This window comes from Amaranthus tricolor, chromosome 10, assembly GCF_026212465.1.
Source record: "Amaranthus tricolor cultivar Red isolate AtriRed21 chromosome 10, ASM2621246v1, whole genome shotgun sequence".
NCBI lineage: Eukaryota > Viridiplantae > Streptophyta > Magnoliopsida > Caryophyllales > Amaranthaceae > Amaranthus > Amaranthus tricolor.
This window is the reverse complement of record NC_080056.1, coordinates 8,510,945-8,526,792: the sequence shown is the minus strand read 5'-3', so window position 1 is coordinate 8,526,792 and position 15,848 is coordinate 8,510,945. Positions and strand designations below refer to the sequence as shown.

At 33.2% G+C, this 15,848-nt stretch overlaps 3 protein-coding genes across 4 annotated transcripts; 2 read left to right on the top strand and 1 right to left on the bottom strand.

Moving 5' to 3' along the window:
• Nucleotides 1-171: 171 nt before the first annotated feature.
• Nucleotides 172-3,450, bottom strand: LOC130825250 (pentatricopeptide repeat-containing protein At3g48810). Its single transcript, XM_057690381.1, has one exon. The coding sequence runs from the start codon at nt 3,347-3,349 to the stop codon at nt 1,358-1,360; it is 1,992 nt and encodes a 663-aa protein (XP_057546364.1). The 5' UTR covers nt 3,350-3,450; the 3' UTR covers nt 172-1,357.
• Nucleotides 3,451-4,616: 1,166 nt separating this feature from the next.
• Nucleotides 4,617-7,920, top strand: LOC130825249 (ferritin-like catalase Nec2). The gene is made up of 3 exons (XM_057690380.1): nt 4,617-4,930; nt 5,289-5,514; nt 7,429-7,920. Exons 1-3 carry the CDS (start codon nt 4,617-4,619, stop codon nt 7,798-7,800), a joined length of 912 nt encoding a protein of 303 aa, XP_057546363.1. The 3' UTR covers nt 7,801-7,920.
• Nucleotides 7,921-9,717: 1,797 nt separating this feature from the next.
• Nucleotides 9,718-15,843, top strand: LOC130825248 (uncharacterized). Of its 2 annotated transcripts, none has more exons than XM_057690379.1 (5): nt 9,718-9,891; nt 10,374-10,517; nt 13,333-13,528; nt 15,155-15,174; nt 15,505-15,843. In XM_057690379.1, the coding sequence occupies exons 2-5, from the start codon at nt 10,414-10,416 to the stop codon at nt 15,533-15,535; spliced, it is 351 nt and encodes a 116-aa protein (XP_057546362.1). In that variant the 5' UTR covers nt 9,718-9,891; nt 10,374-10,413; the 3' UTR covers nt 15,536-15,843. The 2 variants fall into 2 exon arrangements, with proteins under 2 accessions (XP_057546362.1, XP_057546360.1); XM_057690377.1 differs by having other exon boundaries at nt 9,720-9,891; nt 10,409-10,517.
• The last annotated feature ends 5 nt before the right edge of the window (nt 15,844-15,848 follow it).

The following is a 15,848-nucleotide window of genomic DNA, read 5'->3' as shown; positions in this document are numbered from 1 at the left end:
TTTCCTCGATGAGCAAGATGCATCTTTATGATCTTGCTCTTTTGAATTTTATTGGTATGCCTGAAACTGAAAGAGAAGACACTTGGAACCAACAACGGTAAGAAGGAATGTAAAAGATGATGAAAAATAGAATATAAACGATACAAATGACAAACAACACACACAAGATTATTAGGTATTTTGGATATCTCCTCCTAAATAATGTTAACTTTTATTATTGGATTCAACAATAAATCAATGAATAAACTTTCACACTTGAGAACAAACTTTCAACACAAAGATCCCATCTTACAATGGAGATCACCCTCAATAGTAAGGCAAAGAAAAAGTCATTTTAGCCTCCTCTCTATGTATTAGCCCCTTTCACCTTACTCATTCTAATTAAGCTCTAAGCCCTTCAAATATAGCATACAACATTCTAGAACAACAATAACTCGTAGCTTTCATGGCAGCCTTAAGAAAAAAGCCGAAACACAAAACTGACTGTTTGGCTTCCTGAACTGCCACTCGAACGAGCAAGCCACATTGCTCGAACGAGCACCCTACTCCAGTCATTCAATGGATGTCACTAACTGTGTTGTTCAAACGAGCCCAAGGGTTGTTCGAACGAGCAGCTTCTCCTACACGCTCAATGTTTGTTGCGTGCCTTTGCCTCGTTCCAGGCAAACCTCCCCTTGCCTTGCCTCTTTCAAGGCATGGTCCAACACCTTAGTAAAGCCTATTCTTGCCATGATCAAAGCTTCCCTTGGTTTGCACAATGTCTCTCATTTGCTCCACATTCTTGTTCTTTATTGCACCATCATCAAGACACACCGAAGACCCTCTTGTGTAGCTCCCTTGAAGCCCCACTATTAATGCACTCAGTTCCTTTACACCCTCATCATTGTTCACAACATGATGTGCTTTGGCTCGAGTTATCAAGTCATCACCGTCACATATAGTTGCTTTGGCACTAACACTAACAGATTCTGAAACAAAATTTGTAAGCCCAAGTATGCTTAACCAAAATTCATACCAGCCAAATGATGATTGATTAACAGAAATTGTTGTATGAGATAGTCTCCTGTGAGACGTCTTTTATACATGGGTTAAATAGTCCAACTAGTACCAAGTAATGAGTATATGTGCTTTTTTTTTAAGTCTATCACACCAAGAGACAGTCTTTCACAAAAGTAAATGAATATGTAAAGAGGGATAAGCAGCATTTTCACAGTAAATAACGGTGGTTCGAGTATACCCAAAATAAGACACCCTGGTTATATGGTGCATCCTTTACCCAAAATAGAGTAGGTTTCCAGAAGAGGTCGCTCAGTTTCACAGTTCAAATGAGAAAGAGAATACACATAACCTATCAAAGTTATTCTCTTAAGACCATATGCAGATCATTAATGGTTTCTTGGTAGAAACATTTAGTGTAGCTTAACACGGTTCGAACCAAAATATCCCATGTAGCTATGTTTGGAACAAATCCTTCATCCATCATCTTTTGTAAAAAGTTCATAGCATTTCCTATACTATTCCACTTACAGAAACCATGTATAATGCAACTGTAAGAAACTACGTCTGGGCGAAACTCTCCTGCTGTCATTCCATCCATTAATCGAATAGCCCTTTCGATGTCTCCATGCTGACAGTAAGCACTAATCAAAGAATTGAACGTAATAATATCGGGTTTAGTCCCATTTCTCAACATTTTTCCTACCACCAGTAGTGCCTCCTTAAAGTTTCCCAGTCGACACATCCCATATATAGTTGTATTGAACGTTGTTAAATTCCACTTGGTCTCGGTTTTTTCCATCTCCTTATATATCCCAACAATCTTTTCTAAACAGTTTGATCTGAAAATACCATCCAAAAGCTCATTATACGTCGTAATGTCAGGAAAGCAAGCATGCCTTCTCATTGTCAAAAACGTCTTCATAGCCCAATCAACTCTTCCACCATGGCATAATCCTCGTATGAATGTGTTAAACGTCAAAGTATTAGGCTTGCAGTTTCCGCGCAGCATATTCTCAATTAGATCTTGAGCCTGGCCAAACATTTCGGCTTGACAAAGGGTATCCACCATGCATGTATATGTAACAACATTTGGGTGGCAGCCACTTTGAATCATCCGGTTCCATATTTCAGATGCACCAGACAAATTGTTCGACTTTGCAAAACCACCTATAAGGGTACTATAGGTAGTCACATTTGGTATGCAGCCCTTCCTCTCCATTTCATGAAGAAGAACCGCAGCTTCAGCCATAAAACTATTCGCGCATAGCCCATGTATTAAAGTGTTATAAGCAACAACATTAGGTACAACTCCCTCCCGTACCATTCTCTCCCACACATAATACCCCTCACGCCGTCTACCTCTAAAGAAGAAGCCCTTGATCAGTGAAGAAAATGTATAAATATTGGGTTTGCATCCTTTCATAAACATTTTCCCTAATACAGCCATTGACAACTCAACCTTCCCAATATCACAAAGAGCATTGATTATAATTGTGTATGTTATCTCATTAGGATCGACACCTCTTTCCGAAATTTCATCCAATAAGGCAAATACCTCCTCAAAGTTGCATTCTTTACAATAACCACTTATCAAAGCATTATAAACGGGTACAACCGGGTCGAAAGACTTTGAAAGCTCCTTAGCTTCTTCAACTTTCCCATTCTTGCAAAGGGATGAAATGATTGTTGTGTAGCTCACATCATCCGCATTACAACCCTTCTTAGACATTTCTACAAGCACCTTACGTGCACCATCGATTCGAGCATTTTTGCACAATGCTTTTATTAGAACATTATAAGTGAACACATTAGGCTCTAGCCCATCTTTTTTCATGTTACTATAAAGGGGATTTATCATCTTAAACCTATTCTCAATCAACAAAGCATCTAACAAACAATTATAAATCTTAACTGTTGGCTTACAGTTGAAATCCCGAATCCTATAGAACATTTTCAAAGCCTGTTCAGCTAAACCCACATTCGTATAATAACTAATCAAATCAACAAACATATCCTCAGAACAACTAACACCTTCTAATTTCATTTGTTGCATCAAATATTGAACACCATCTAAATCCCCATATTTCCCAATTTTTTGAGCCATAATTCTGTAAGTAAGTGGGGTATGTCTGAAAATGTTTGAATTGGAAATATAATTGAAATAACTCGAGGCTAAGCTAATATCAGGTTCATTTATCAAGTTCTTTACTACTTGATGTTCTTTGAGATTGTTTTTATTGGTTTCAAGGTAAGGTTTAAGATTAGGGATTGAATTTCTTTTGTTGAGAAGAAATGGGATTAAGGGTTTTTGAACTTTCAACAATAGAGAACATCCATCTTTTAGATACATGTTAAATCAAATCAAAGAACTGGGATTAAATTAAGCAAAAATCAGAAGTACCCACAAGTAGCAATCAATGAGAAAGAATTTGAGAGATTTTTACCTGGAAATGATGGTCTTGGATTTTCACTAGCTAGAGAGTTGAGATGAAGGAAAAAGAGTTGGAAATGCTTGATTGATCGATGAATGAGGGCCGATTGCGGATGGGATTGTTTTTGCTCGGTCGGTTCTGGGTCGAGTCTTATCGGATTCAGGTTGAATTTGAGTTGACTTAACAAGCAATAATTTTTAAAATGCATTTTTTTATTGCAAAAAATATATATTATAATTTTTATTAATTTTTTTTTTGTAAAAAAGATTCATAGGAGTAGTTATTTTAAGGCAATAATAAAGAAATGTTGACTCTAGATATAAAAATTGATAGAAATATAGTAAGTTTCGACTGGAAACAATGATGTATAACTGAATATGGTGACATAGAATTGAAAAAGGATCAAATCGACTGGTTTTAACTTTCGATCGGATTTGATCCTTTTTTTTGATATTTTAAGGTATGATCATTTTTGGTATTATAGGTCAAAATTTCTTTATTGTGTCCCACTAATTTCCGATTGAGTTTTGTGTCAATTTCAAGTCAAATCAATTTTTGAGTTCTAATGAAGATAGTTGATACTACTCATTGATAGCTTAGTTGTTGATTTAAGACTTCTGTTGAAGTGTGTCTTCTAAAAATTGCTTAAAGATGTCAATTGCTTATAGATTTGTGAAGAGTGCTTGTTAATTTGTTATCAATTCACCACTTTTCTATCTTTTATCCTTCATGTTTTTAAGCTTTTTAAAGATAGATCCTACTTTCCTACTCCATACATACTGTTATATAAATAACAAGTCACAAGTCAATATTTAAAATAGAATTGAATTTTCAAGAAAAATAAAATAGAATTTTCAATAAAAACCCTTGATTGAAACAAATTAGTTTTTCTTAAAAAGTTATTATACAATAATTATAGATCAAATAAAACCATTATTGGTGGAAATAGAGCAAGTGTAAAGAGATAGATCCACAAATCAAATGCCAAGTTGTTAGATCAACAAGACCAAAATAAGTAACATACAAATACAAAGCTAACTAATCACATAGACTTTGGATCTTCAATAAACAAAAACCACATCATTAACTATATATAAATATAAAGTCCTAGAATAATTACAACCAAATAAACACAACATTACATGTAAATTTCTAAGACCCAAAATTACTATTGACCTACAAAAAATGGCATTGCCCTTGGCCTTCAAATTCATAGTGATACCATTCTTGCTCTTAAATTGTGTAGAAAGCATTGATCAACACCCAAAAGAAGAAGGGATTTGGGAATGGGAAGAAGATTTGTTAGAGTTTCCTTTGAATTTGGAATACCTTGAAGCTGAGTTCTTCTTGTTTGGTTCAACTGGTTTTGGTTTGGATAAGTTTGCTCCTGGTCTTACCCAAAATGGTTCCTCTCCTATTGGGGCTAGAAAAGCACTTCTTGATCCTATCACTAATGATATCATTTATCAATTTGCCCTTCAAGAAATTGGTCATTTGAAGTTAATTTTCTAAACATCTAATTAGCTTTTTTTTTTTTTTTTTTTTAATTTGAAAGCAGGTTAGAAATTTATTTTTTATAAATTATTAGAAGAGTGAAAGAAAAAGACTTCAACTATTAAACTAATAAAAAATTTTAAGATACAACTAGTCTTATATTAGACCATTTCACCTTGAGATGAATTCATACAAACAGTCTAATTAATGTCTTTTTAAAAAAAAGTTAATTAAGTAAATGAAAAACTTTTTTTTATTTTTTAACGAATATTAGGTCAGTCCATATCAAGTTTTCTAATGATAAGACGATCTTAATACAAAATTTATCTACTAGTGAAGTAATGAGTTTATTGTGGATTGCAGGGCAATCAAGAAAATGGTAAAGGGATTCCCAAGACCAAAATTGGATCTAAGCAGTTCCAAATTTGGTGAAGCAATGAACTCGGCATTTGGAAGTCCACTAATTCCCCCATTTGACCCATATATTAATTCGATAAATTACCTGCTTGCTTCTTATTTGATTCCCTATGTTGGCCTTACTGGTTACGTGGGTACTAGTCCCAAACTTATGTCACGTGATGCAAAAACGGTAAATCTCCTTACTTCGCTTTTTTTGTTGGATTATCCCATATTGATAGATTTAAGATGATGTACATATTTTATGAGTCATTGGAAACCTTCTTCTCGTTGTCATATGGTTTTGAAATGCTATTTCCTTGGTTTATGAAATGTGTGCAACTCGTGTTTCCCCGATGATATTTTGACATTCACATTATGCTCGATCTAATTTACCAAGGTATCAAAGCCGATGTTTCGATAAAAAATTAAAATGGTAGCTTCGAAAAAAATTATGTTCTTTCCCTAATTGATTACACTCACATGTAACATGTAAACTTGACGGGGGTTACATGTGAGGGGGTGTTAGGATGGTTTATCCTACGTCGATAAATAAAGGTGGTGTACACTTTATAAGCCATTGGAGTCCTTCATCCTTTTACAATATGGTTTGAGATGGTATCTCCTAGCTTATGAAGTATGTGCATCTCATGTTTCTCCGGTAATATGCTGACGTTTACAAAGTCTGTCATATTCAACATAGTATCAGAGTCGATGGTTTGATCAAAAGTTAAAATGGTAGGTCCGAAAAGAATGACGTTCCTACCCTAATTGATAACTCCCAGATGTAAATTTGACGGGAATTCGCATGTAAAGGGGGTGTTGGGATGGTTTATCTCACATCAATGAATTAAAGATGGTGTGCACACTTTACAAATTATTGAAGCCCTTCCTCCCCTTGCCATATGGTTTTAGAATGTTATCTCATTGGCTAAGTGTGTACACCTCGTGTTCATCAGATAATATGTTAATCTTCACTATATTGCAACCTAACTTAATCTTTTTTTGAAAAAAGAAATAATCAAAGTTCGAAATGATGATGTCCTATCTCATTTAAGAATCAAAAATGTTATGAGCTTGATTCTCAATATCACCTTATCTACTTTCTTCCCTTAGTCTATTTTATAATTAAAACTAATTAAAAATTGATTATGATCTTGAAAGTTGTAGACTTTATAATAGTTATAACAAATTAACTCAAATTAATTTAACAATATTCAAATGAAAATTTTCCAATCACATTGATAGGTTTAACCACAGGTTTATATATAAAACAACATTAATTAAACGGATAATTAAAGATTTTTCTTTCCATCCTCACAGAGAGTTCCATTCTCTAACAAATATGCTCATATAAATGCATCCATTATTAAGCATATTATTTTACTTGATAGGAAATCACTATCTTCAACAAAATATTAAGAAAATCATCTTAAATTTAATTGGTTAAATAATAAAGCAATTAATTATACCCTTTATTTTATGCTTGGTCACATATATAGGTTAGAAAAATGTTAATGAAATTTTATCAAAAAATTGATTTTAATAGCGTAAAAATAATTTATCCCTTAATTTAAACCTTTAAGATTAATTTGACAACTTTTTTCAATCAAAGCTGAAATTTTTCATTACCCAGTAGACTACGCACTAATCACTATAGTAATGACATTTAAAAATTGTTTATCAAAGCTACTGGTAATATTATTATTAGGAAAAAATAATCTTAATTATTGTCCATTTTGTGTGTATAATTTTTACTATTAATTTCTAAATAATTCAACGTTCATATATTTTTTGCTGACAAACCCCTTACCACATTTTAACCGACTATTAGGTACCTACCACTCAAGATGAACAAGGTAGACCAACGAAAATGCATGAGAATATAGAAGTGAGTGTAGCGACTAATAAATACTTATAGTAGTCGGTTAAAATGTGACAAAGATGCTGTAAGCAAAACATATACAAAATTGGATTATTTAGAAATAATAAATAGTACATATTATTCACAGAAAATGGGCAATAAATATGATTATGGGGACAATTTTTCTTTTTATTGTTATAATTATGCTTAAGTGCATGTACCTTTTCCTTCCTTAAAAACCAGCTGGTAGCAGGACTTTTGGCAGTGGAATCAGGCCAAGATGCAGTGATCCGAACAATGCTTTACAAACGACGCTTTCAAATGGTGTCACCTTACCAAATAACAGTCCAAGAGTTCACCAACCGAATTTCCGAGCTCCGTAACAAGCTCGGAAAGTCGGGTTTGAAAGACGAAGGTTTATTTATAGACCCAAGTGAAGGTGCAGAAGGCAAAGTTACGGGTAATATACTTGTTGGGGACAAGTACTCTATGGGGTACCCTAGAACTCCTGAGGAGGTATTAAGGATTGTGTATTCTACTGGTGATGAACACAAGATTGGTGGGTTTTACCCTAATGGTGCTTATGGATCCATTGCTCGCAAGTATCTTGCATAAACCATCAACACAATTCTCGTATCAGACGGTCTTACTGCATGAGACGCACCTTATATATGGTGAATAGTCTAATAATACAAATTATTAGTATTTAGACTTCTTATTTTGAAATCATCTTGCCGGGAGACAGTCTCTTAATTTACTTCATTTAGATTTAGACTAGTTAGGTCATTTTTATATTTAGGGTTTTAATCGGAGAAATAAATTAATTTTGGACGGTGTTTGTTGTTTTTTATGCAATTAAATTTGGATTTTGTTTATGGAAATAGGCGATTTGTTATAGACGACATTTGTTTTTCTCAATTGGTATTTTTTTGATTAGTTGTTCGAATTGAATTGGATTGATCTGAACTTGTATGATTCAACTTGATTCTACAATAATATTGATATTTGATCTCATCAAATTGACATGTAAATTAAGAAAACTCGAAATTTAAAGGCTATGAAACTCCAAACGTTATACTGAATTTTTCGTTATATCCACCTTGTATCCTACATAATTAGCTTCAAAAATAACATACTAAAGAACGCCACTCATCTTAGGATACCATAAATCTAAGTCATTTGCACCATTCAAATAACGAAAATATCCTTTTCATTGTTGCCAAGTGTGATTCCTTTTAAGTTTGTGTAATATTGGAACTTATAAATTGTTAACTACACAATTAAATCCTACTTAAACAACTAATTTGTGCAAAGTAAATTTTATGAAATGTAAGTAAGCTAAGAAATGAATGCAGTAAAAATCAAACCTTTGGACCTTGAATGGAAAAAATTATACATGATCCAACCGAGATATTCTCGTCAAAGAGATTACTTAATCTAAGTTACTCCATGATGCTATGTGACACACAATTTGCCCTATTTTGAATTTTTGATTACTTATATAAATTTTTCTCATTTTTATTTAGTAAAATTACCGAGAATAATCCAATCTATTTATGATTTTTCTACAATAATCCCATCTATTGATTAACCATGAATAATCCCAATTTTGAAGGGTATTTTCCTAGAGTGAACCCGGTGAACGGATAACTTGCTATAGCAAGTTTTATTTTTTTTAAAAAAAGGATAAATTAAAATAAAATGTCGAAAAAAATATTTAAAAAATATTCAAAAAAAAATTTATGATTTTTTTTATTATTTAGAATTTTTTATGTAGATTTTCAAAATTTTTCTCTAATTTTAAATTAATTTTCAGTTTATTAACTTTTTTGGTGAATTACCTACTATAGCAGGTCATCGAGTTGTCCAAGTTTACTATAGGTGGGATTATTCATAATTAATCAATAGGTGCGATTATTATAGGAAAATCATGAAAATTTTAAATTATTCCAAGAAATTTTTCCTTTTTATTTTAACATATTAGTGAAGCATATTTACTTTTTATATTCTCGCTTATTTCAAAATATTCTATCATTTTAACTCAATATCTCAATTTATTGACTATCTATGATTAAAAACCAACTGGAGCTAAATAGCCCATATAGAGAAATATATTATTGCGTCATCAAATGAAGGAAAAATTGACTATTTATATTAAAACCAACTTTTGCTCAATCCGCTGAAAATAAACTCAACTATTGTTTATTTGTAATTGCTTAAAGAGAATTATGAATAATAGTTAGGTTTATTTTTAACGAATATAACTAATTGTATTTAAAAGTAAACAGTAATAAATTCATTTTCAACAAATAAAAAAAAAACAAATTCTTGTATGAGACATTCTCACCATGAGCCTCCTATATGGGTTAAATAGCCTAATAATAAATGGGTTAAATAGCTTAATAATAAAAACTTTTAGCTTATGGGCTTTTTTTTGAAATCGTGATGGGCTTTTTTTTGAAGTCGTGGTCTCATACCAGACGGGATGAAACAAAAATTGGTTTATTATTCGCATAACCAGGCCAAAGTAAAAAAAAAATGTTGTGTGATTGTGTCCTGTGAGCTGTGATCTCTCTACACTCGCTAGATTCAATTCAGTTTGTCTTCAGAGAACCAAACTCAAACTCACAAGTCTCCTCTGTGTTTTCTTAGGTGGAGAAGAAGACAACGAAGAACCGGCGCACCGCACACCTTTCTCTTTCTCTGGTAAATTTCTCTCCAACAACTTCAGATCTGATTCTTATATCTATTTTCTTCTTGATTAGGGTTTAAAGTTTGTTTTTAATGACTGGAACTGGTAAATTGGACTGTCAATCGATTGAGTTTTCTTACTATTTGCTTGATCAGCCCTAAAAACATTTTGTTAAACCAAAGTTGCGTGAATTTTGATGATTATTCAAATTATGTACTTGCTAACAAAGTTATTGTGTTGAATATGAGATTATTATTTGGCAATCAATTTCTATTTGATGATTTTGGGATTACATAGCTCGTGAATTCGATCTGTACGCTATAATTGATGTGGCCATTGGCCAAATTCTTGTAGATGTTGGGTTCACTAATGTTTGGATTAATGATTGTTAACTTATGATATGGAATTAATTTCATTTCCACAGTTTAGTTTCCGATAGATTTCATTTGTGGCTTCAGTCTACTTACTATCAATTGATCATAAGTTCTACTTTTAGTTTCTCAGACTGAAATTCTTGTACTGGCATAACAGAAGGTATGGCTGTACAAGGTGATTCTGGATTTTCTAAAGGGTTCTCTGATAATGCACCATACATCAATGCTGAGAATATGCAGAATAACATGAAAGTTATATATTACAGGTACTTTTTTTTTAATTAGCTGGTTGGTTTGTTTCAGTTATTGTCTGTGTTGACATCTGTATTTTCATCGGTGTGCTGTTTGAAAGTGTGTGACTTGAGTTTAGTGATTTTTGGTCATGGTAATTAGAATGGGACTAATCCTTGGTGATCAAGGTAAATTAGTATTAGCTACAGCCTACAGGTGTTGGAATATTGGTTGGGAGCAAAGGTGGACCAATAGACTACATGGAAGCAAGCAAGCAAGCAAAGATCAGAAGCAGCCTGACCCAACTCGTTCGACAAGCACAAGCCCTGACACGTTTTAAAACGTTTTTGGCGCAGCTTTGTAAATTTGTCTTAAACCCTACTTTGGCCTATTTAAACACAACATTCCCTTGTATGTTAGGTGAGACAAGCTTAGAGCTTGAGCTCTCATATCCTCTCCTACCATTTGTACAATTTTATACTCTATACTTAGGTCCTCACACGCTCAAATGCTCAATTTGTTGTAATACCTTCGTGATTGTATTGAGCTTTTAAACTCTTTTATCCTTTAAACATATAATGAAATACACTAGACTAAGATGATGGATGTAGCTTATTATTTGGTGAAACACCTTATTTTTGTTTTATTTGTATTATTCCATGCTTACTCACTTTATTACTTGCAAAATAGTCTTATTTTATTAGTGCACCTTCATTCTACGATTTCAACACCTTTCTTGGACACCTTAGACTACCGCTTCCACTCTCATTAGGGCTCTCAAACACTATTGATCTGTAGTTAGTTTTGTGCTCCAACTTCAAAGAAAAGAAGTGTAACTTTTTAACTGAAAGAAAGAAATTTGGAGAACTAAAAGGGATTATTTAAAATGCTAGAAGTCTTATTAACATGAGTGTAAGAGGTAATTGTGATTTATGACGTTCTAGGAGGAAAGGATTTCTTAAATAACGTTTGTACAATATAAAGGGGATTTTTTGTATACACTTCTTAAATAACTAGATGTTAATAGGGATATAAGATAAGTGCATAGGGCAACGTTTTATATTCTTCGTTGGTAAGAGATAATAAGAAGCAACTCTTTCAAGAAGTTTATGGAGGAATCTGAAGCTACAAATGCTTTGAGTTTACCCAAATTGTTGACTAGATGGTATATTGTTGTGCTACCTTTGTTGGCTTTTGAGAAGTTACCAACAAGATTTACAAAATTGCATAATGTTGTTCAATGCTTGCACCCTGTAAGTTTAATTTGAAGGGGCTGACAATTTTGGCTGCTAGTAGATTTGGTTGACTTTGGTGTTGATATCTCCATATCTTATGGTGCCTTGTTTGGGTACATATTGATTCATGTTCTTGCTTTAGAAATTAATCCTAGATTTCTTAGCTCTTCTTTTGTGGTTTGGCCAAGTCCTCATGGTGAGTGAATACCACTTCTGAAATTAATTGGTTTTAAGTTTGCTAATTAGAGGGTGACGGAGGTTTGTCGTGTTTAAATAAAGGTGTATAACTATTTTTTAAAGGCTAGATTGCTAGACCTGGTTCTGAATTTATGATATATTTGTTTAACAAGGACTTTTTGGGATTAAAGGAAAATGCGTGCTTGTGTCATTAAGATGAGGGTAACTATAATCTAAATTATAAGCTTTGAAGAGGAGGATTTGGGATATCCTACTAGGGAAAGTTGGATGTGAAAGAGTCGGCGGTTAGATGAAATGATCACTACTTGTCAAGGAAAGCAAAGTTTGATAGTGGAAGTCACTACAATTGTTAGTCTCTATATTGAAGATCTAATGGAATCAATAAGGTAATGAGTTGAGAAACTGATTTCCTATTAGTGTACTACTAGTTTATTCTTGTTAGAAGACAATAAGTTCATATATTCTGATGATTATATGATGCTAAGTTGGGAACAAAGGCATGTCATCATTAATTGTTTGTTTGGGTACTTTTTAAATACACCATTTTGCCTGAACATGCAAAACAAGGAACGTGTTTTTGAGAAAGTTGCCACTTGATTGTTAGGATAAAAGCGTCAAAAAGTACTTGTACAAAAGTCGGCTCCGTGTGGGTATTGTTGTCCACTGATAGGAAAGTAAGCTACCAAAGAAAGATATAGTGCAATTACTTAGAAAATTCTTATTTTGTGCAATTAAAATAGAATGTAGGAATAGGAGGGAAGGAGAGTGAAAGGAATGTACTCAATAAAGGGAATGTAACCTGAAAAAGGAAGGGAAAGAGGGAGCTAACATCGATCATTGATGATTGCAATGAATAACGAAAGCTAATTGAGTTTCTACGAAAAGAAAAATGTCAAGCAAAATTATCTTGAGAGAGTGTGGACTTGAGGTAGAAAATTGATGCTGAAGAGGGAAAAAGAGATACGGACAGAAGAAGGGGAAACAGAGATCATGATTTCTGAGTATAGTAGCCTATGTTCCATTTTATCTCTAAGTTGGTAGATGATTTTTTTCATTAAGAAAGAAGAGAAATTTATCTCACTTTGACCAACTATCTGATGAGGGGAAACACATCCTGTATTTTCTCCTCTTTTCCCTCTCAATTTAAGGAAAATTTACAACTAAAAGACTTTCCCTTAACTATGAGAATAACAAACTCATTAATTGCAAAATAACAGAAATGTAAAATATTCTCGTTTAGAAGTTTATAGCATGATAGCCCTCTGCTGTATTTTGCCATATTTAATCATTCACAACACAAAATTTATGGATGCTGAGTGTGATGATTTTTTTATTGGTTTATCATAAGTTCCATGTTAGTTTGTAAAAAATCCAACAGCAATTTGATAAAGGATCATTATTTTATTTCATTTTGCAGCCGCACATTCATGTCAATAGTTGGAGGAGTTATTGCTGGGATTTTAGGGTTCACAGGGCTCACTGGGTTTATCTTCTACCTTCTGGTGATGGCTGTTACTTCAGTGGGCCTCACAGCCAAAGCCAAGTTCTCAATTCATTCTTACTTTGATGGCTGGAATCGGGTTTTACTTGATGGCTTCTTGGGTGGCCTTATGGTAATTTTTTTATGCTTTTAGTTACTTGTATCTTTGATTTTAAGCTCTCTTCATGAAATTTTCATGAGTTTAGTTGATTATAATCTATGCATAGGACATACAAAGAACTGAAAGAAGTTGATATTCATATATTTAGGACAGACAAAGTAGCTGAAAGTTCTCACTTTAATACTATATTTGGATAACAATATAAAAGAGTAAAAGGAAAGAAAGAGAAGGGGAAGGGAAAGAAAGGGGAGGGAAGGGAAAGGAAGGAGAGAGAATAATGAGGAAAGCTTCCCTTATTTGTTTAGGAGGGAAGAAAAGGGAAGATAGAGGAAGAGAAGAATCACTTTCCTTCCAAATCTTTCTCCTTCAGAGAGATTAAGCCATTAACAAAATTAAGAAACTAAGTTTTAAATTCCTTTCTTTCAAATCTTTCCTCTCCAAAATTGCGATGAATAAAAGATAATTATTTATAATGTAAATTTTTATGCAATGTATCATATCATTCTCGTGGTGATAAAACTTTGATTATAAAAAAATTTCACAATTTTCCATTACCACCTAATACTAAATTTTTAAATGGTATTGTGTTGGAATGAATTTTTTGAAGAAATTGAGATGACTCAAATATAACAAGAATGACCATTAAACATGTTAAAGGGATTTTCCTACCAAAATATCAACTTTTTATGACTATTTCCTCTATCTAATACCGACAACCAAATGAGCCGTAGAAGCTATAAAGCTAACATCTATCTTCATAGTTAATAGTTACTCTCACAGCTACTTTTGACGCACATAGTGTATTAACTGCTTTTTTGAGCTGGAAAATGATATTAACTGGTATAAAGTGAGCTAAGAAATTCTTAAAAAATACTATCACAAGATTCAGAGGCCTCTCTTTTTTGTCTTCCCCTATTTATATATGTTAGCTTCCCTTTCACACCACTTGCTAGCCGACTTTTGGAGCAATTCCCACCTTCCCTTTGATGCCTGTTTCCTTAAGATCCCAAACCCATCATTGATCTCGCATGCACCAAAAGTGATGGCTGGTTCCTTAAGATCCCAAACGCATGTTGATTCTGTATGCACCGAAGGTTTCATTGCTGAGGATGGGCTAACAAGTTGGTGGATTGGGATTCACAACAATGTACCAAAGGGTTTATGTTTACCTTTGTTTTACTTTCCTCTTCCTAACCAAGCAATACAAATTTATACTGTGTTAATGAATCTTCCCTTCCGGTAACTCTTTTAATCAGTTTCCATGAAGTGTCGTCATCATCATCCTACCCAGTGTATCTCACTCATAGAAAAACTATGGACAGGGTCTGGGGAGGGAAACACGGCAGCAACTCATACCCATAAAGGAGAGCGCGACCAAAGGAGTCCCCCGGCTCGAGAAAGATACTAAGACGTAGCTACCCGGAAAAGATAAATTAAATGCATATAACTAAAATAAATAAGTAGAACCATCTACAAAAGAAAACAAAACAGAATACAAAACTAATAATAAAAGAAACGAGAGAAACAAGATGGCAAGAACATCCATGAAGTGTGCTTTATATAATATGATGTTACTGAATTTCATTTGAATTCTTTTTATGATTGTTTCACTGATGCACTTCTTTTTGTCTTGTGCAGTCATTTGTGCTGTTTTGGACGTATCCTTTATAGAACTACTATAATATTTTTCCTCGACTTGGCCGATAGATCTGCTTGATTTCAATTTCTTCCACTGTTTTTTTGAATTTCCAGAGTTAAGTTTTTTGTGTCTGTAATGCATACCCATTACCCCTCTCCTATATAACACTTGGTTTCATACATGCATGTCTGTTATGTGCCCTTTAACTGTGTTACTAATCTGAAAACTGCTAAACCATAAATAGGTCACTTCTAACTGAAGGAAGAACAGTTAGCAGGAAAATTCCCAAATTTCGAATTTTTTAAAAAAATTCCTTGTGATGTAGAAGTATTTCCTTGACAATAAATAGATTTGCGTACGATATTGTGCACATTTTTTGACCGACTATCCTACAAAAGAATCTCGGATGTATTGCTGCTACTGCTGCTGAACTACTATCAGTTCTCGTGCATTTTCCATATTCTGAAGTCCTTATGGGAATCAAGGGCTTTTTATTAATACCCTAGCTCTATTTTATTAGTTTCGTTTTCCTTTTTTAAGGGAACTTTGAGCTCAAAATTTTTCTTGTTACACTCATGGTCTTTTTAATTATTTTTTTTTATAGTAAATGTATCAAAATTAGACAAGGGAGTATTTGTTTAGGATTTGGGTAAACAATAACTTAAATCCCATGGAAAATTGTTTAATATAGTA

Bases quoted from the DNA above. Each gene is read 5' to 3' on its own strand.
- LOC130825250 (XM_057690381.1), bottom strand. From the start codon at position 3,349: ATGTATCTAAAAGATGGATGTTCTCTATTGTTGAAAGTTCAAAAACCC.
- LOC130825248 (XM_057690379.1), top strand. From the start codon at position 10,414: ATGGCTGTACAAGGTGATTCTGGATTTTCTAAAGGGTTCTCTGATAAT. The intron at 10,518-13,332 runs GTACTTTTTTTT...TTCATTTTGCAG, and splicing joins ATGAAAGTTATATATTACAG to CCGCACATTCATGTCAATAG. The intron at 15,175-15,504 runs GTATCCTTTATA...GACAATAAATAG, and splicing joins TCATTTGTGCTGTTTTGGAC to ATTTGCGTACGATATTGTGC.
- LOC130825249 (XM_057690380.1), top strand. From the start codon at position 4,617: ATGGCATTGCCCTTGGCCTTCAAATTCATAGTGATACCATTCTTGCTC. The intron at 4,931-5,288 runs GTTAATTTTCTA...TGTGGATTGCAG, and splicing joins CAAGAAATTGGTCATTTGAA to GGCAATCAAGAAAATGGTAA. The intron at 5,515-7,428 runs GTAAATCTCCTT...CTTAAAAACCAG, and splicing joins TGTCACGTGATGCAAAAACG to CTGGTAGCAGGACTTTTGGC.